Below are 19,318 nucleotides of genomic sequence, written 5' to 3' on the forward strand. Positions count from 1 at the left end.
TGAGTTTAAAATTTTTTTTTTCTTGTTTTGTAGCTTTATTCAGAAAGAGAGTTCTGGTAATTTATAGATATCTCTAGTGTGGTGTTGAGTGTAACACAAGATGGAGGCTTAAACCAGGGCTGCAGTAGTCAACGCTGGTCATGGGCAAGTAGTGTGGCCACTCCATCATCGGCAATGATACTCAAATGTTGGAGGCTGGTCAAACAGAACAACCATTACTTTCCAGCTTTGAGCCCAAGTCAAAGATGCCACTTTCCTTTCCCATGTTCTAATATGTCTGGCCACACATAGGTTGAAGAACGCCAACAGTCACATTACACATTGGTGTATTAAATTGTTCTGGAAGCAAATATTTACCCATTGGGCCAGGCTGGGCAAATGTGTAGCCAGCATATGCTGCTGGTGCTTCTTTATATCAGGGAAGTTTAAATATTGGAAGCAAATATTTGCAAATGAGTATTGGGCCAGGTTTGACACAAGCAGGGCTGCCTTAGCCTAGATTCTCCCCCACCCCACTAAGATGATGAGCTCTGGTTCTATGATTTTCAAGAGTTACCACGTCAAATGTTGAGCTGGTCTGAAGTTACTTCTGGTCCTTTAGCGGGCCATTATGATGTTTGGACTAATCTGCTTAAGCCAAATTTTTGTCCAACCTGGCCCAATAAGTTCTAGAGTTGGTCATGACCAAGTGGGTGGCTGCTTTACCATTGGCAATGATCGTCAAATTTTGGGGGCTGGAAATTATTGGAAGGCTGGTTGTGAAGTGAAAGACCAGGTCCTTCCAGCCTCCAACCTAAGTCAAAAGAGTCACCTTCTTTCCTGATCTTCTAATCCATCTGGCCAGAAGTTGGTGAAAGAATGCAAACAGTGCACACACACATTAGAGGGTTCTTGAAGCAATTATTTGCCAATTAACATTAGGCTAACCTGTGTATCCAGCCTATGCTGCTGGTGCTTCATTGCGGGAAACATATTTACAAATGACTGGCCAGGCTGCATACGAGAGTAGCAACAGCTTTAAGTGCGTGGGATGAATCCGAAAGAGAGCGAAACGGCATTAAATTACCCATTGTGATGATAGACGGGGGTGGGGGCAATACCTCCTATATTCTTACAAAGGAACTGAAGAGTATAAGGGATAATGACCCGTTGAAGATAGACTTGAAAGTCTGGGCGGGGGGGACGATGATGTTATGTATATACATTACATCACTCGGTCAGTGCGTCTTAACGCATGGGCCCATCCGGGCACCTCTCAAAAATGAGATCCTGTTGAAATTTTCTAGAATTTACCAAGTAGGGCCTCAGAAAACCACTTGGCCCGGAGGGCCCTATATGATGCTCTTGAGACGGCCCTGCTGTCGGCTCCACCTTTGACGCTGGAGGTGGGAACAAAAAAATGCTCCCCCCCCCTTCCTGTGTCTGCCGCGAGTAACCGAATTTCGGCCAATTTTCGAAGAGGCTCGCCATTGCACGGAGTGATCGGACTTTGGCCGTAACGGATATTATAATCGATAAAGAAATATATATATTTTTTTCAGAAATGAGACTTCGCAGATTAAAAAAAAAAACGAAATTTTCATCAAAATGTCGAAAAATTATGAAACTGAAGCTGCCACCTTTAGAACGGCACTTATGGTTATGATATATATTACAAGGGTGGAAAGACCACGACATCGAAAGCAAACAAATCGAAAATTTTGGAAATGGCTCATAGTTGTTTACAAAATAGCACAACATAGTGAACTGTTGAAGTGTAAACAAGGCCGCATAAATCTCTATTGCCTGTAACATCCCAAGGTGAATTCAATGTATTCTTTTAATCGGTCCATTTTCGCTGACTCGTTCAATTTTAGCCAAATTATTGCATAAATTCTTTCTGTTATAAGATATTATCGATATACAGTGAAACCTCGCCACAGCGATACTCTATATATATAAAAAATGATAAATCCCTCTACAACGATATTTTTGAAAAGCTTTAAGCAATTGCCTATAGTCTAATGTTAAACTTTTCTCGATGCAATGATATCCCTTACTAAAATAGTACGATATTTTATTTAGGATATTTCGAAACCGCTATAACGATATTTTTTTTTTGCGCTCAAAATCACCTTCAATATACAGTAACGACAGTTCATAATCACGGGAAAAGTTGTCGTTGTAACGTACTTCTCGTTATAAAAGCGAATGTTTTTGTAATATTAGCTCTTTGACAATCACCAGCAAATCACTCGTTGTGTCGAGATTCCCGTTATAACGAACTTTTACTGTATTTCGGTATTTTTCGCAACGTGCCGCGATAGTGTTAATGAAGTTGCTGTGAAGCTACTTTCTGTGTAGCACATTGTTTTTTCAGTAAACTACGTTATGAGGTGAAACAACTAAATTGAATTTTATTCATCGAGTAATCAAAACTGAAAAAATTTGAATTAATTACCGTTTAGTTAAAGTGCACATAATTAATGCTTGTCATTTGACCTCATTGGTTATGAAATGATATCAGATATGTTTTAAAAACAATATTTTTTCAACATTTAATTATAAATATCTCACCAAGATGTGCAATATTTAATTTTCCAATAAAGCACATATTAAAACAAATTATTTCTCAACTAGCTATAATACCCGGCGCTGCCCGCATTTTCTTCAATGAGGCTTTTTGGATCATGCGATATCTCCCTCTTTTTTTCAGGGACATGTAAACCCTATCTAAGTTAACCAATATGGCGACTCATGAAAAAAAAAACAAATTATGATTATATTTTTGTTAATTGCATTTTTAATTGGGTTGCTATATATTTTTTGGAAATATATGACATCCATATTTTTATGGGCATCTTTTTCTCAGCCACCTCGGTAGGCATTTTGCCTGTTGTGGTGTTGTATTTGTATAAATCTAGATTTAATGAAACGTAGAAATGAATATATATTTTTCCTTTTTTAAGGGTTTAAGTATTTTGATCCCCCCCCCCCCCTCCTTTTGAACTTCAAGTTATCCATCTGCCTGTTTCAGCTTTCAAAAGTCCTTAATTAAAGCTGTGGAATTTCTTCGATGTACTTTATCCTAAACTATATGAATTTATGCTGTTGAATATTAAAAGACACAATACGGAGACATTAATTTGTAAATAAAAAGTTGAAATCAATGTTATTGCATGAATATTCATCTCAAAAGTAGGTCTGGCTAATTACTTCATATTTAATCTCCTGGGCTTCGTATATCTCTAAGCGAACTCAGTATTTCAAAAACTGTTAATTCAATAAAATTTTAAAATTATTGATGTGGCAGAAAACCCCACCAAATTTGTGCAGTAAAATCGGCAATTTTAACACTGATTTTTATGAGGATCATCCTTTTCCTGACCCTCAAAGCGATGCTGATGATGATTATGGCATCTATTCAAAAAGTCTCATTAGTGGGAGGATTAAAAATGTGGCAAACCATTATAAAGGCATAAACTATTATACATATACTAACAGCATTAGAAAAGTGACAAACCGTTGTAAAGGCATATACACGTCTGAAGCGCATTGCTAGGGAACCACGGTAACCAAAGTAAACGTTCAGAAAGTGATTGTTGAGGCCCAAAAACCATTGTTGCCCGACAGTTTTTTGCCCATTTGGGGCATTTGCCTTGCTCTGACAAAATTTTAAAATAGCCTATTGTTCAAGATGGGTCCCATTTGGTATATATGCAAAATTTGGTGACAATCGATCTAAAATTGTAGATTTGTATAGAGAACACACACACAGAAAATCAATTTTATATATATATAGATTACAGCTCAAAATGTTAATCCGAGTATAAAAAATATACAATTTAAAGTATAATTAATACACGGTGGGCAGAAAGTCTGTAGAAACTTTAAAAATGAATAAAAACCAGAAAAATAACCAAAATAAAAAACGGTTTGCAGGGTTAGCATCGCTAGGTCATAGGAATTTTTTTTAAGAGGAAAAAAAATCACTTAAAAACAGCTGATAGGTGGCGCTGGTATGAGCAAATGATGAATACGAAAGGAAAACTGGTTTCTTCCACTTAGAAAAAGCATTGTCCGCAGTTTTTTCCAATTGGGAAAAACTCTTCAAAAGACTGATGCAGTTATTAATGTGCATACATAATTAAATTAGTGAAATTAAATTTAATTAATGTTATAAAAAATATTCATTTTCGTTATATTTAAACAAATTCTAACTTGTATGACAAATTATTGAAGGAAAACTAGTTTCTTCTGGCCAGTTTTTTCTGCTTCGGAAGAAACTGCTCTACCCTGCTGTCTTGTATATAATACAATAGTGAGGGGAAAAAAATCTCTCTGGGTTTGGTCAAAAAAAGTCTCTGAGTTTAATAAAAACATGATTGCAGGATTTAAATTATAATGGTTAGTATGTAGAAAATTAATTAAAATAGAAATATGAAGTATATGTATTACCTGAGAGTCCCATATGTAATCTTGAGAACAAATTGCAATTGATATACAGTAGAGTCTCGAAAATCTCAGCCCAGAAAGTTCGAATTTCCGGATAATCAGAGGCAGGGCCGTAACTAGGCAGGTGCACCCATACGGGGCCTACTTGGAAGGGGCCTAAATTCAAATTCTTGCACAAGAGTGGCTAGCTACGGCCCGATCAGAGGCACTGAAGATTTTGGAAGCCTCTTCCTTTTTTTTGTCCTCCAAGAACCCGACTTTGTTATTCCCCCCCCCCCCCCCCAGGAATGCTATGTAGTTTAGGTGTATTGTACAGTAAGAACAGTGAAGTTTGAAAGGGACTAGGCAGCCCCCAGCTCTATAATGGGTATAATTGCTGTGATAAAATATTAGACTCTCCCTTGAAGGGACATAGACCATTTCAACTTTCAGGAGGGCACTGAGAAAGAGGAGCAAGTTTGACCATTTTCTTCATAATGGTGAACAGTGGCATCATTTGGAAGGCAGTTGAAAGCTGTCAGCATCATTCACCATCAATCCCTCCCCCCCAACTCTTCTCAATCACTCTCTCATCTAAGCATCCTTTTCACATTCTTCACTTTTTTTAAACACGTCATAGTGAAAATTCTCATCTACATCTTATTCAAGTATAAAATGCTAATTAAATGCTAATACAGTAAGTATGCTAGAACTGCTTTTGCTTGTCTTTTTTTCTCAAGTAAAACAAACATTTAAAGCATTTTTTATTGATTTTCGGGTAATTAAAGTTTTTTTTGGTAATTCCTAGGTGGCCTCTGTCCCATCCACGTCGGATTATCGAGAAAGTACTTTATTGGAAGAATGGTATGTATGATACGACATACAGTAGAGCCTTGATAATCAGAGGTGGATGGGACGGAGGCCACACACACACACACACCTCGGATTATCAAAAAACTTGAATTATCCGAAAAACAATGAAAAATGCTTCCCAAAAAAGTTGAAATGGGATCTACGTTCATTCAAAAGAGCCTAATATTTTATTACACCAATTATACTCATTATAGGGAGAGGGGGGGATTGCCTAGTCTCTTTCAAACTGCAATAACTGTATGATAGGGTACATACTATGGGGGGGGGGGGACAGAAAAGAGGGTCTCTTCTCACGCACAAAAAAGAAGAAAATTTGAAAATTTTCCATGTCTCAAATCATCTGGAAGCTTGAACTTTCAGGGCTCTATTTTATAACCAAAAATCTCCAAAATGTGTGTGCGTGTGCTAATGGACTCAATAAATTCAAATGCTGTTGTGAAGCCTATTATAACTTCCAAAGGTGGTGTTGTTACCTTCAGATGACAACCAATAGCAAAAAATTAAGTAGCAACCCAGAAGCTGAAGAGATAATAACGATAATAATAGTAGCTGGCAGGGAAAAAAATGCCAATGGAAGAAAATGGCCAACCAGGAAGAAAAGTGCGAACAGGCTAGAAAGGGAATAAGGGAGGGAGGAAGGAAAAGAGAGAAATAAGGGATCATATTATAGCTGTTTCGAAACGAATCTTCCACTATCAATATCAGTAGCAATTGCTCATCAAATGAGGGAAAGTTAAAAGTTCCCACATGCAAAGCCCAATTTTGTCATGGGAGGGAGGAGCCTGGGCTGTGGAAGCATTTGAAACACAGGGCTATCTTGAAAGCATCATGGGACCCAGGCCCATAGCCAGAAATTTTGTTCGGAGGGAGACCAAAGTGTTAAAACAATAGATTTGGACATTTTTCCCCTTTTTTCGGTCGTTTTCTCACATTTTGGAGGCAGACCCCCCAATACCGAATTGATGGAGCCCTCATGCAAAGTAATTTTTCTGAGGTTTTAATCCGGCTAGAAATATTTGTCCACAGACCTACATGAAAATTTCACCCAGATCTAATTTTTATGAGACCGCTAGGTCGTGTGTGGGTGGGCCCATGCATTTAGATGACATTGCAGGAGCAGGGCCGACTTGAGGGGATTCATTGCAGAGCAGAAATAATAGTCCCCCCCCCCCCTGCAAGTGGGGGTCAAAGATTAGTCAGTGAGTTATATTTTATACAAAGGTTTTAACAATTAGCTGATGTGAAGGTAAATTCAGGAAAAAAAATTTAACTTCCTCTATGGGGAATCAAACCAGCATCCTCTTGTATGCTGGATTGGATGAGTGCACTAGACCACTACACTACAGAAACAACGAACTCCTTTCCTCAGAGCTTATATGCACTGAATAGGACAGACAGACCCAACTCAGCCAGCTCATATATAATGACATTTTCGCCACTAGATAGCAACTTATCTGAAGATTATATCTCTGCTATTCATACAAAAGTTTTAACAGATGGCTGATGCAGAGGTGAATTCAGGGGTAAAAATTGTCTGCTTCTACGGGGAATAGAACCCATTCAGTGCATACGTTATTGGCAAAGCCCGAAGAGTGGCCATTTTGCGAATCTGTCAATATTTTTGGCTGATTTGCAGAAATGATTCAGGCTTGGTCATTTTGTGAAGTAGTAGCTACATTGGAATAGCTCCATGTGACAACAGAAAAATAGAGAAATATAAGAGGAAAACAATTTACACTCATTGCCATAAAAATTTGCGCACCAAGAAAGTTGTCAGAATGGAACAAAATTTTATATATGTAATTACATAATTTAAGCAAAAGAATCATTTGTTACAGGAAAAACTACAAATGAATGGAGGTTCTGTACCCTGTGCGCCACTTCCAGCTTGAATATACGATGCGATATGGGTGGGCATCGAGACAAGCATGTCCCGATGGTGTCCTGCGTCATCTCATTCCACAATTGCTGTAAGCGCCACTAGTTCGATCGAATTCCTATGTTGCCCAACTTGCCATCCCAAGTGATCCCAGATGTGTCACGAACGTACCGGTGGGCTGTCATACTGTGGATGAATATTGGAGGTGACTGGGTGTCTTATGCGATGGCATCCCATACCATCACACCAGTTGTGTGAGTGGTATGTCGCTGTATAGTGAAGGCAGGGTTGAGGCGTTTTATATGCCAAGGAGAACAAAGTTCAATGCCCTCTGGTGGCATTACACATTGTGCAGTCACACTGTGCATCTAATCATATTCATGCCAAGTTTTGTTACCATCCGATAATTACTACTTGGTGCTCAAATTTTTATGGCAATGAGTGTATATAATAATATAGACAGTTTTTGTAGAATTTTGAAGGGGGAAAAAAGATTACTGCACATGATGATTGTTATATGATGGAGTGCCATAGCTAACATGGACATAATTATCACAAAAAAATACACCAAATGGCAATTTGTAGGCTTAGTTTTTTTTATTTTTTAGATTCTGATTTACATATATTTATCGTGTTTCAGACAAAAAGTTTCTCACAAAATGAAAAATTATCATTTTAAATGTTTCTGAATGTCATTTCTTTGTATTTTTATAGAAGCAAGAAGAGTGAACAATTTGATATGTTGTGAATATGACATTTAAAGTGCAGATTGTATGAAAATGAGACATTTGTTTGAGTTAGCAGTCTTTTCCGTTTGCTGTAAACTCTCAGGTACTTTTTTGTTTTTTTTTATGTATTTAAAATTTTACAACCTAATGCTATGAGAAGAGTTGAGTAAAATGTTATCAGTACAGTGATACTTCAACTAACAAAGATAATTAGTTCTGGAATCATGTTCGTTAGCCAAAAGGGGATTTTTTTATAGATTTTTATTAGAAATGGTTTAATTTGTATTCCAGGTACTGCCCAAAAATTAAAGGTACATTTTTTTTAAACACCTAGGAGTGCTATAAAAAAGGATAAAACTGACCAATAGCTTCAAAATTGAATAAATGAGAATTTACAGAAAGAGGAGAGATACTCAGATCTTTTTATTTTACACTAATGTACCCAACCAACACCAGCCTTAAAAGACTAAAGCTTTTATAATTAACATTTTTAACTAGACTGGGTTGACACAACTCAGTCTAGTTCATAGGTGTCCCCATCCATTTGTGGTTTTGATCAGCTCATTTCTGTGTCTGATACATGCAGAATGTCCAGACTATTTACTTTGATGCAGAGAGCTTTGCACTGAAAGAACGCATGCTCTGACAATATAGGCTCATTTTTTTCAATGCATTTTATTATTTGCTGAATGGCTCAAAAGCTTTCAGAACGAGAATCGGAGGTACATCTGGCAAAAGATTCTAAAGTTGATTTAAGTTAATCAGGCTCACACATGTGACAATTATTCTTTCTCTCTGATGATGATGATTGGCACGAAAATTCAGCTCACAATGCAGCTGTTTTATATTAGTGCATGCATCCATCTAAACCGAAATGTTCACTAGCGGAAGCAGAAACATCATGAAAAAAATCTTCATAAGCTGAGGCAATTTCTTCATATTATTCATACCCAATAATTATTTTAATTAGTTATGAAGTGAAACACAAAAAAGAAGAAACAAAAATTTTACACGATACTCAGCACATACACAGTACACAACCTACTCTCAGCGAGTACAAATACCGACTGGTGACGAACAAACCGATTTGGTGAACTATATTTTTCGGTCGCCAAGGTTGGCGAGATATCGTAATGCAACAATATATACTTTTTATGCTTGAATAAATGAATAATAAATAAGATTATAAAAATATGTATCGTCACGAGTTTGCATTTAAGACTTCTACCCCCAAACACAACTTGTCCCCATGCATAATAAATATTCTTCCTAACTTAAAAATTAGGTTTAGCATTATTTATTAAATTTAGGTTATGTTTTGACATAATTATATTTCTCCTACTAACAAAATGCAACATCTTTTAACGACACAATCAAAATTCAACTGTTTTTTTTATGAAGTTATAGAGTGTAACCCATTATTGTTTCTGATGCTCAGTGATTTTTGTTAAATATATTTTTTCAGTTGCACAGTTGAAGTTGTCCATTATTCCATCTGTGAGAAATATTTTTGTCAAAGAGAACGAAGACCTTAATTTAACTTGCAAAGTTTCCTATGTGGGGCCAAAAAGCGACAGGTAACTGTTACATTCATTTCCTTGTGTATTTCTAGTGAAACTCTGCCCAAAGTTCATGTAATATTTGAGTATAGATAAAATTCAAAATACTGTGATCTCACATATGCATTGATGCAAAGGAACAAGGAAAAATATTTATAAGTGGAAATGAGGATAAAATGCACATTGAAATTATTATACAGCATGTCCTGTAAGTGCATTTATCTCATCAAGCATCGGTCGTAGGGGGTATGATTCCAATTTAAAAAATGCCCAAAAGGCGTTAAAAAATTACCCTGTACCATAAGTGAGAGTGAAAATACAGTGTGTCACAAAATAAAAAAATCTAAATTTTTAAAACTCAAATTTTTAAATGCCCCCCCCCCCCTTCCCCCTCTCTAACTTCCAATTAGAAAGTATTTGCTCTTGTTTCTGCTGAGGCCAAAAAAAAATTCAATGTTTCTAAGTGTAATATTCGTTGAGATATTTGAATTCAAAAAACAGAGAAGGGGGGGATAGCGTAAATGAGGGAAATGACGTATTTTCCATTAGTTTATGCTATTCTTTCATAACTTTTCTCCGATTTTTGAATTCAAATGTCTTAGTGAATATTGCACTCAGAAACATGGATTTTTAATTGGCCTTCAGAGATGCATGTCAACAACTTTCCAATTGGAAGTTAGGAGACCGTATAAAAATTTAGATTTTTTATTTCATGATGCACTGTTTTCCCTCTCAAAACTGGTACAGGGTAATTTTTGAACACCCCATGTCATACCTCTATGATGAGCAGTTGATGAGATTAAAGCTGCATTAGCGTTTACAGGACACTCTGTATAAAAGTACCAAACTAAAACATAAGCATTGGCTTTATTCTTGAAATGTAAGAAAGTAGCATTTCTTTATGGAAATCTACATGCCCTGTGATTGAAATATTACTTTGTTGCATTTTAATTTTTTAAAGTAACTTTTTGAAATGGAAGACTGCTTAAATGATTGGAAGCAAATCGCATTGGTTTCTAGTTCTATGAAATCACGAAAATAGTGTTCCTGAGTCTTTTGCAAAGGCTGTGGGAATTTTTTTTAAGTTATCTTCCACATCGATTACTTCATCTGTCATTGTGCATTTTCTTCAGTGTAGTTTTCGTAACTCAGTTATCATCAAACTTTCAATCTCTCATTTACCCATTCTAGCAAAACTAAACAAGCTGAAATGACTAGGTAAACTTGGCATGCAGTCTCTCATAAACACAAAAATGTGTCACTTTTCTAAAACACTTTCTAGGCTGTAACTTCTTATCCCTATCACGATTATCTCATGCAGCGGTATGGTTTATTGGTACCAATAAGCCTCATAAGACAGAGTGACAATAGTTACCAGAATCTCACCTTCAGTTGTACAGAGTGCAAAGGAATTGCCAAAAAAAAAAAAATTCTAAAGATCTGATGTCAGGCATAAACAGCGATAAAAGGAAGAGAATAAGCCACCTTCTTTAGCAAAAATATAGTTAACCATAATAGCTTTTTCACTCAAAATTGTTTTACTCTTTGTAAAAGCCTTTTTTTAGAAGAAAAATAAAATAAAATTTTCTGACTCCTAACTGAGAGATGCATCACAAAATGAGTTGCATAAATGAAATAAGTCCTATAAATGAATAATAAATATCATTATTCTCTCCTATATCTTCTGCTGGGAGTAGAAAATTGTCTAATAACTGAGCAAAACGTATTAATGAGAGGTTGTATAAGTTAGAGATTACTGTTGTCTGATCAAGGCATTGATAATATTGTCAAAATTGAACATTCGTTCTTAACCACTTACAAAGTTTTGGCAAGAAATTTGGATTATCTCTATTTAACAAATCTGTAATAAATATTTTAACCTTGGGGTGACATGATACTATAAGGGGCATGCAAGGGTTTACCATTGAAAGAAAAAAAGTGAAAATTCACATTTAATTAAAATATTTGCGACACTTGAAAGATTTTTTTAAATAAAATTATTATTTTAATAAAATTATTATTTTAATAAAATTATTATTTTAATAAAATTATTATTTTAAATAAATATGTTTTTCATTTAGCATTTTGAGCGTATAAATTTCTTATGCATGTTTAATTTGTTTGTAATTTATCTTGAGAATAAAGTTATGTTTTTCACTCCCTTAGTTTTGAAATATCATGGAATCTTCCTATAAAGCATGGCAATATTGGTAACCGTGTTAATTCCGTTAAAAGACACAATGAATTATCTATTACTATCCGTAAATTACAAGAAGAAGACAAGGGGCGTTATGTATGCGAAGTCAAAGACAGTGATACTCATTGGCGGGAAAAAATTGATGTGTTTGTGAATACAGGTAAGATAATTTTTTTTTTTGGTCATTGATTTTGATTTGAATTGCATTCTAATTTATTGTTACTTTTTGAATGTACACATTTTTAATAATTTGTTGTGTATTAGGAATTATTCCTTCTTAAAATCTTTTTTTACTAGAACGAAGTAACTACAATATATGGAGGTGTGAGTGAAACACCTATACACTCAGGACCATACAAACACTCACTCAAAATACATGTTCCGGCATGTACAGTTGAGTAGCAGTAGCCAAATGCCTTCATAATGATACTCAAGGGACCAGCGAAATTTATTGTTATAAAGGAATTATTGTGTTAGATGGAATATACTTGTATTAACACAATATTAAATTGTTTCTGGACTAGAGAGTAATATTGCTATGTAGACTATTATCATTATGTAAGATTTTCACTGTATTTGACTAATAATGTCTTTCCTTTAACCCTTGTTTTATTATTAATTCCAGATATGTTAGCTTCAATTTATTCAGTATGGTATATTAAAAAACTGTCAAGTCTTGTTATCAAAGTTGAATAAGCTGATATAGAAATATACAATTCTGATGCATTATGTGTGTTCTGAATAATTTCCAACAATTTTATTTATTGCTTCGTTAATTATTTTCCAGGTAATGAAAAATGCGCTCGTCCATTTTTTGACTGTGGCGATGCATTGTGCATCCCTAATTATTATGTCTGTGATGGTTTTGAAGACTGCCATGGGGGAGTTGATGAATCCTTCCAACACTGTGGTGAGTGTTTCATCATAAAAGTTGTCAATTATAATCCCCTCCCATAATGTAATCTCTCGCGATTTTCAGTTCATGTTCATTTTTTTCAAGATGAAGAAATAGGTGAGAATTAACTTGAAGTTTAATTTATAATCATGTGATCATGCTTCTGTTTGTATTTCCTTTTATGAGTTTCAATCCACTTGAATTTATTTCACTTCAACATTTGTCTTGAAGTTGTTTAATTTTTTTCCACAATTCAATGTTTTTGTGTTCATTGTATGCTAAATATTATGAGATCATATTTCTTTACCTATATTTGTATGCAGCACTTGCATTTTTTTAAACAATTATATTATAGACTTGCATCACCAACATTATTTTTTGTTTAGGAAACCACATTCTCTCTCTCTCTCTCAGAGGAATTAGCACATAACATTGAAATATCAATATTATCATTAATTAATTAAATGTCATCTGTCTGGAAGTGGTTGTTATTATTTAGCAACCATTTTTTTACAAATATTCGTTTTTAGAATTCTCAGAAAATTGCAATTGTGCAAAAGTTTAATATTTTCCTGAAAAAGTTATACTGATGTGGCGTAAATATGGTAATGAAAAAATTTTTGCCTGTTTTTTTTAAAACTGCTCCACTTACCCTGTGTGATCATTTGTGCGGCAGATGTGGCACTTGTTGAACATTTTTTCCTTTTGTTCTTTTTTTGACTGATCACAACCTACCTAAAAAAATATGATACATAGAAGTTTTATATTTCGAGGCAAAGGTATCTAAAAAATAAAAGTTAAAAAAAAATTTACCACATTTTTTTCATTTGCCACTAAGAAATCAATAATTATTGATGTATGTTATTTTTGATAAAAAATTAGAACAAATGTGCCCTCTACTTGAAAAAATTGGCTGATGCCACTGCACGGTCCAATTTTTTTTTTTATTCATATTTTTTGCTCTTAATACTTGTGAGCAAAGGCATTTGTAGGTCAAAAGATAGTTATATTTTATAAATCAGAAATGTCTGTGGTACTTCTCAACAAAAGAGTGCTTATAATTCATTTCTTTTTAATCACACATGTAATTTTTATAGGTATAGATGCATGTGAAGGAAAATTCCAATGTGATGGTCGCTGCATACCAAAACATTGTTGCGAACGCACCACTGATATAAATTGTTCTATCAATTATTTTATGCCTTGTTGTCAACGTCACGTGAATGCTATTATTCCTGTTGATATTTGTAAGTTTGTCTTCATAGAACTATTATTATTATTATTTTAAGCATATTGCTTTGTCTAAGGAATTATTGTTTGCACTACTGACTTACCTATACAGTCAAACCTCATTAAAACAAAATTAAAGAAACACTGAAAATATTCTGTATTAACCAAATTTTGAAAAATTGTATCAACTGAAAAAACAAATTTCATCATGTCCAACATGAAAAATATTTAAAAAATTCATACTTAGTCCGTCCGAGTATTAACGAAGTCCTGATGTATGTTTGATGTCACAGTTATGCATGTTTTGTGTTTGAAAAATGTTGCCATCTTATCTTCCATATTAGAATTAAAAATGGCAGATTCCTGAATTTTCATGCTTTTTTTAAGTATTGTATTAAAGGGTCTGCTTGCACTATGTAGAGAGACAGATACAGTGATACTGGTACGACTGTTGTGATGTTGTATTTACTCAGGTTGTGCACAAATTTAGAAGAATGATATTTTTGATTTCACGTACTTAATTTATTCCAATTAATAATATTTATATTTACACAAGACACTTTGTACAAATTGCATTCAAGAATTGAAATCATCCCGATTTCATTCATTCATATTTCAAACTTGCTGTGAGGGCGCTCTTTTCATAATGGGTACAGGCAGTGCTTACGACAAGAAAAAGGTTGAATACCTCTGAGAGTTAGGGAGAGCCGAACCATACTTGTTTTTCCGTAGCGAAAGCTTGGGTCTATGTCTTTTTGTGTGTCTGGTCTTGGTGATCTTGATGACTGCCACACTGGGAAGCAAGGGGCTGGCTGTAATTTTCATAGAGTTTCTCTAGTTTTCCCCCATACTTTGCAATGCATTTTCATTGTGCTTACAATTGTCAAGCTATGGCTGGGTTCACACTGGACCAATACAATACGATCTATGATTTTGACATGTATTGGTAAAGAACCTGAAATTTAGGTTTTAAACCAATCTGTGTCAATGTCACAGTTGTATCGCTTATCATATTGGTCCAGTGTGAACCCTGCTTGAGACTATTTTTTCTAAAATAGCCATAATTGATGTATGCATCAGATGTAATTTATAGGAATCATTGGATGTTGTTTTAACACAGTTTTTTGGTTTGGCAGTGAAAATGGATGGGTCGGATGCATCTGCACAGTACAAATATCACAATATAGGTTTTTACCAGTCAACTGTATATACTATGATAAGCTGTGCAGTAGCATTCATCTTTATGTCCACTATCATGTTAATTGCTGTTTGCCGTATCCGTATGAGAAACTCTTGGTATACAAGGTCTTCCACATCAGTCCAAAGACACAGGTTTTGGCAGCTTTTTCCGCTTGACAGCAGAAGAGTAAGTATACATTGAATGGTTTTTTTTTCTGTGAGATGAAGAATATTTTTTCTCTACAGTCAAACCTCACTTTCTCAAAACTCTATGTCTTGAAGAAAAAAAAATCGTACATTTAACTGTTCAAAATCAATTCATTTTCACCTCTCTGTATTGAAGTATTTTTTGAAAAAAACTATTTTTTTGAAGGCAAAGTGACAATAATGGAAAAAAACGGAATTCCTGTTTCTCTCTAACAATTCTGGCTTTTTTCCCAGAGGTGAAAGAAACTGATAAGAAAGGATATTTGTGATGGTATTACAACCGATTTTGATGATAGATCTTGTCAATCATAGGTGAACAATGTGATTGATGGGTGGGGTTCAGTTAAAAAGTATAGTGGCGTAGGTGAATTGTCAGGGATTGGATTATCGCCCCTCCCCCAATTCAAAGACCCTGTATCTGCTTATGCTTATAGCACAGCTGTGTAAAACCAAGATATTGAAGTTAACAATGAACAAAATGAATGGGTTGGGTCACGGACAGAGCCCAAGGATCGCAATGCGACAGCGATAGATCAGATGTAGTGGTTCACTCGAAATCCAATGATTCTCAAAATAGTGTTAAAGAAAGATGTAATTTCAGATCATTGGGGGGAACATAACCATCACTTAAAAACAATTGAATGTCAAAATTTCAGTTTAAAAATTTTGTGGAAATGGACACTTCACGACAAATTTGTGACATTTTGACTGATATCTCGGGTAACAGAAGAGATGATTAAGAGGAATTAAGAAAAAAATTAAATATATTAAAGGAAGGCTAAACATGCTGTAAAAACACTATCATTTTCTGAAGCAAATTGAAAGATAGAGTCTGAATTATTTGCAGCGCTAGTGAGCAATTGCGTTTTTTGCTTACTGTAAGGACTCAAAGAGTAAAAAATAACATAAAAACGCAAATTACTTGGACGAGCCGGGTTATCTAGAGTTTACTATACTTTTTTTTAATCAGACTTATTAGTAGATGAGTTCTATTTTCCAACACAAGACAAACATTATTTTAAAATCAACTAAACCTTTCTGTCTTTTTTTTACAAATATGTAAATATATGTCTAAAACATATAAACTAGGGCAGGTTTGATTTATCGTGGTGATTAATTGATCAGTTGTTAATCAAAGTTGAAATTCTTAGTTGAGTTAACCAACTCAATCCATCTGATTAAAATTTGCATAAAAAGTTTAACTCAACTTCATTTGTTTAACGAAACCGACATATAGTTGATTAAATTGTGTATCTATATACAGTGTAACATTTTAGATTAGGGACCTTATTTAAAAATATTTGAATAGATATCTTGATCGCATTTTTTGGCATGGTGAATTACAAGTCGATTCAGCAAAAAATGGTGATGATTTCAGTTTCAAATTAAGTCTGGTGGGAGTTTCAGAAGACAAGACCTAAATTTATTGTCTCCACTATGAACTGTAGCTTTTTGTACCCTTGAAAGAATCGGCTTCTCTCCTCACATGTGCCGTTTGGGAGGAGTTTCTATGAAAACAAGCAATAGTATGATCGCAAATAGTTTCAAATCAGTGACTGATTTAAAATAACTGATTTTTTAAAAAAACGATAAGATCCAAGTGAAGAAATTCTAGGTTTTGACAAAATAAGTTTAGCATATTAAATAGCTTCAAGCAGGTTGCCTTAATTTCTTAATCTATCCCTATATTTGTTTACATCTGCCAAACGTGTGTGTGTGAAACAAGTAAAATTTATTTTTATGGCATCAATTAATATTATATAGTTATGAAAAATATTTTATTAACCAGTTAAAAGATTTTATCGATTTCAAACCCTAGTATATTATAAACACATGTCTAATAATTTAAATCTGTATAAAACACAATACTTAATTAAATGCATTTCTCTTGAATTTCATAATCTAATTGCATTAAATTTCATTTCATTTATATCATTCACTGGCTTACAATAAACTTTTTTTTTCATTTCTCTTCAAATTCCTTGTTTCATTATTTTTATCTTCTGATTTTATTTTCAAGTAGCAGTAAAATCAGCCATCGGAATTAAAATAAATTAAACGTTTCATTTTAACTACAAGGCAGGGGCTGGCAACTCCAAACTTGAATGCAAACTACTTTATGATGTGTATATATATATATATATATATATGTGTGTGTGTGTGTGTCTTTTTATATATTGTCACAACATTTACTCAAAAATTTCTTTGTGTTTCTCTCTTTTATGAGATTATAACACTTTTTCAGTGCATTTGCAAATATCATGAAAATTTATGTTTTTATATTGTGTATTATAAGCATTTCAAAGAAAAAATTTCAGAAAACATTACACTCACAATCTACTGGTTGATCACTGCTTTAAGTGATTAATTAAGCATTAGCTGGAAAACACTGTACTATCAATTAGTAAAGGCCTTTGAAAATACTAATTCTTATTCTTATTAAAGTCACACTGATATTTTAGTGGGCTGCAAAATGACTCTGCCCAGTCCAGTACTTGTATTTTTGAACACTCACTGCCATTGGAAATTCATTGAAGTGATCAAATTTATACATATTTCAAAGATTGATGCTACATGTTTTTCTCCCTTCAGACTAATTCTTCAGATCTGGATAGCAGAGCTGCTGCTGCTTCTTCAGGACATAATTTGCCTGAGCATTGGTGCCAAAGTAATGTCATCGATCCTTTAGAGAATTATGTTCTTCTCGCTTTCGACAACAGCACTGGCTATCAAGTAGCAGAATATGGTCCCAAACCTCCACCCTATACAGAAACAAATATTGGCATTCCACCACCACCGTATTCCAGCATGATCGATGTCACTGCCAATGATGCCAGTGACTCGCAGGGCACTGTGAGCTGTGAGCCAAACGAGGTACCGCCTCCCATTAATGCAGAGGAAACTGAACAAGTACCCCAACAATGACTCTTGAGTTATACATAATATAGTTTTGATTGAAATGTGTGTGACTGTGCCTTAAGTGCCTGCGAAGTGTAGGCAGTGACTCATGATTGACGAGAGAAGATATTGTTTCTTTTTCCCCACCTATTAGTTGTGTGGGATATTGTTTGTTGTAATTTAATTGTTAACCATGGCATTCATATGGTGACAGCTGTTCTGAAAACATCAAATGATTGGTTATTAGTCTTTTTGAGTGGAAAATTGATGTTACTGTATTTACTAAAGTCTTACAGGCATCCCCTATTATTTTCCTGCTAAAATGTGTATTTGTTTCTAGTATCCAGATAAACAAATTTCATTTTGAAGGAAAATATTCATGTAAAATTTAAGTAAATACAGTATTTTGTTCATGTGTGAGGTTAACGTGTTTTTCTCTATCAAATTTTCTTTTATTGCATTTGTTATGTTTTTGTGAGGGAGGATCAAAATCTCTTTCAAATGTCTTTTTTTGTATGTGTATATATATATATTTTTTTTAGAATCAAACAATTTTCAGTTGATTGAAATAATGATTTTTTTAAAATAAGTGACTCAAAATTATTTTTAAATTCAATTATAAAGCATTGAGATAGTTTCCTTGTCCTAGGTAATTTGGGTTTTTGCTAGTCTAACGTTATTACAATTCTTAAAAGTGAGTCATTTTGTTTTACATGAGATAGTTCCAAATGTTCACTTGAATTATACAGTAGAGGCCCAATAATCCGAGGTGACTAAGAATGTTCATGGTTTTTTTTTCTTCTGCTGATAGAATGATTCTCAAAGTTTTTGCTGGAATTAGCCAGCTGCGGTGGGTCGATCTATTGGGGCATTGCACAAATTAGTGCGATTCTGGGAATTTTTCTCTTCCCAGCCACTTTGGATTACTCCACTTTGTGTCAGATGGGGATATGTTTGTTTGTAGAAATTTCAATTTTTTTTTATGTGCAAGAGAAACTATAGTGATGAAATCTTTGTGGTTTTGCCGGATTCTGAACTGGTTTCATCTTAAATTCTGTTACATATCTTGATGTATTGATTCTAGGATGAGTAGGTCAGGGTTTTTGGTAATCTTATTATGTAATTGGTTGTGGTCCGAAAAACTTGAGTTGCCAGGGCTCTACTGTTGTTCTATTTTATCAGATCATCTTTCTCAAGTAAGTGATTGAGGACTTTGAGTTGCATTTGGTCACCTCTGTGTGTCTCAAATATGTATGAATT

The 19,318-nt window shown here is 34.3% G+C and overlaps 1 protein-coding gene across 2 annotated transcripts; it reads left to right on the plus strand.

Moving 5' to 3' along the window:
• Positions 1 to 1,712: 1,712 nt before the first annotated feature.
• On the plus strand, positions 1,713 to 18,196 carry LOC149063874 (uncharacterized). Of its 2 annotated transcripts, XM_089254721.1 has the most exons (9): positions 1,741 to 1,800; positions 5,222 to 5,277; positions 7,880 to 7,996; positions 9,359 to 9,470; positions 11,619 to 11,809; positions 12,437 to 12,559; positions 13,642 to 13,791; positions 14,911 to 15,140; positions 17,753 to 18,196. In XM_089254721.1, exons 3-9 carry the CDS (start codon positions 7,939 to 7,941, stop codon positions 18,083 to 18,085), a joined length of 1,197 nt encoding a protein of 398 aa, XP_089110847.1. In that variant the 5' UTR covers positions 1,741 to 1,800; positions 5,222 to 5,277; positions 7,880 to 7,938; the 3' UTR covers positions 18,086 to 18,196. The 2 variants fall into 2 exon arrangements, with proteins under 2 accessions (XP_089110846.1, XP_089110847.1); XM_089254720.1 differs by lacking the exon at positions 5,222 to 5,277 and having other exon boundaries at positions 1,713 to 1,800.
• Positions 18,197 to 19,318: the final 1,122 nt, after the last annotated feature.

Source organism: Pholcus phalangioides, unplaced genomic scaffold (assembly GCF_987345545.1).
Source record: "Pholcus phalangioides strain wild (caught in Gottingen) unplaced genomic scaffold, Ppha-v1.0 ptg000042l_1, whole genome shotgun sequence".
NCBI lineage: Eukaryota > Metazoa > Arthropoda > Arachnida > Araneae > Pholcidae > Pholcus > Pholcus phalangioides.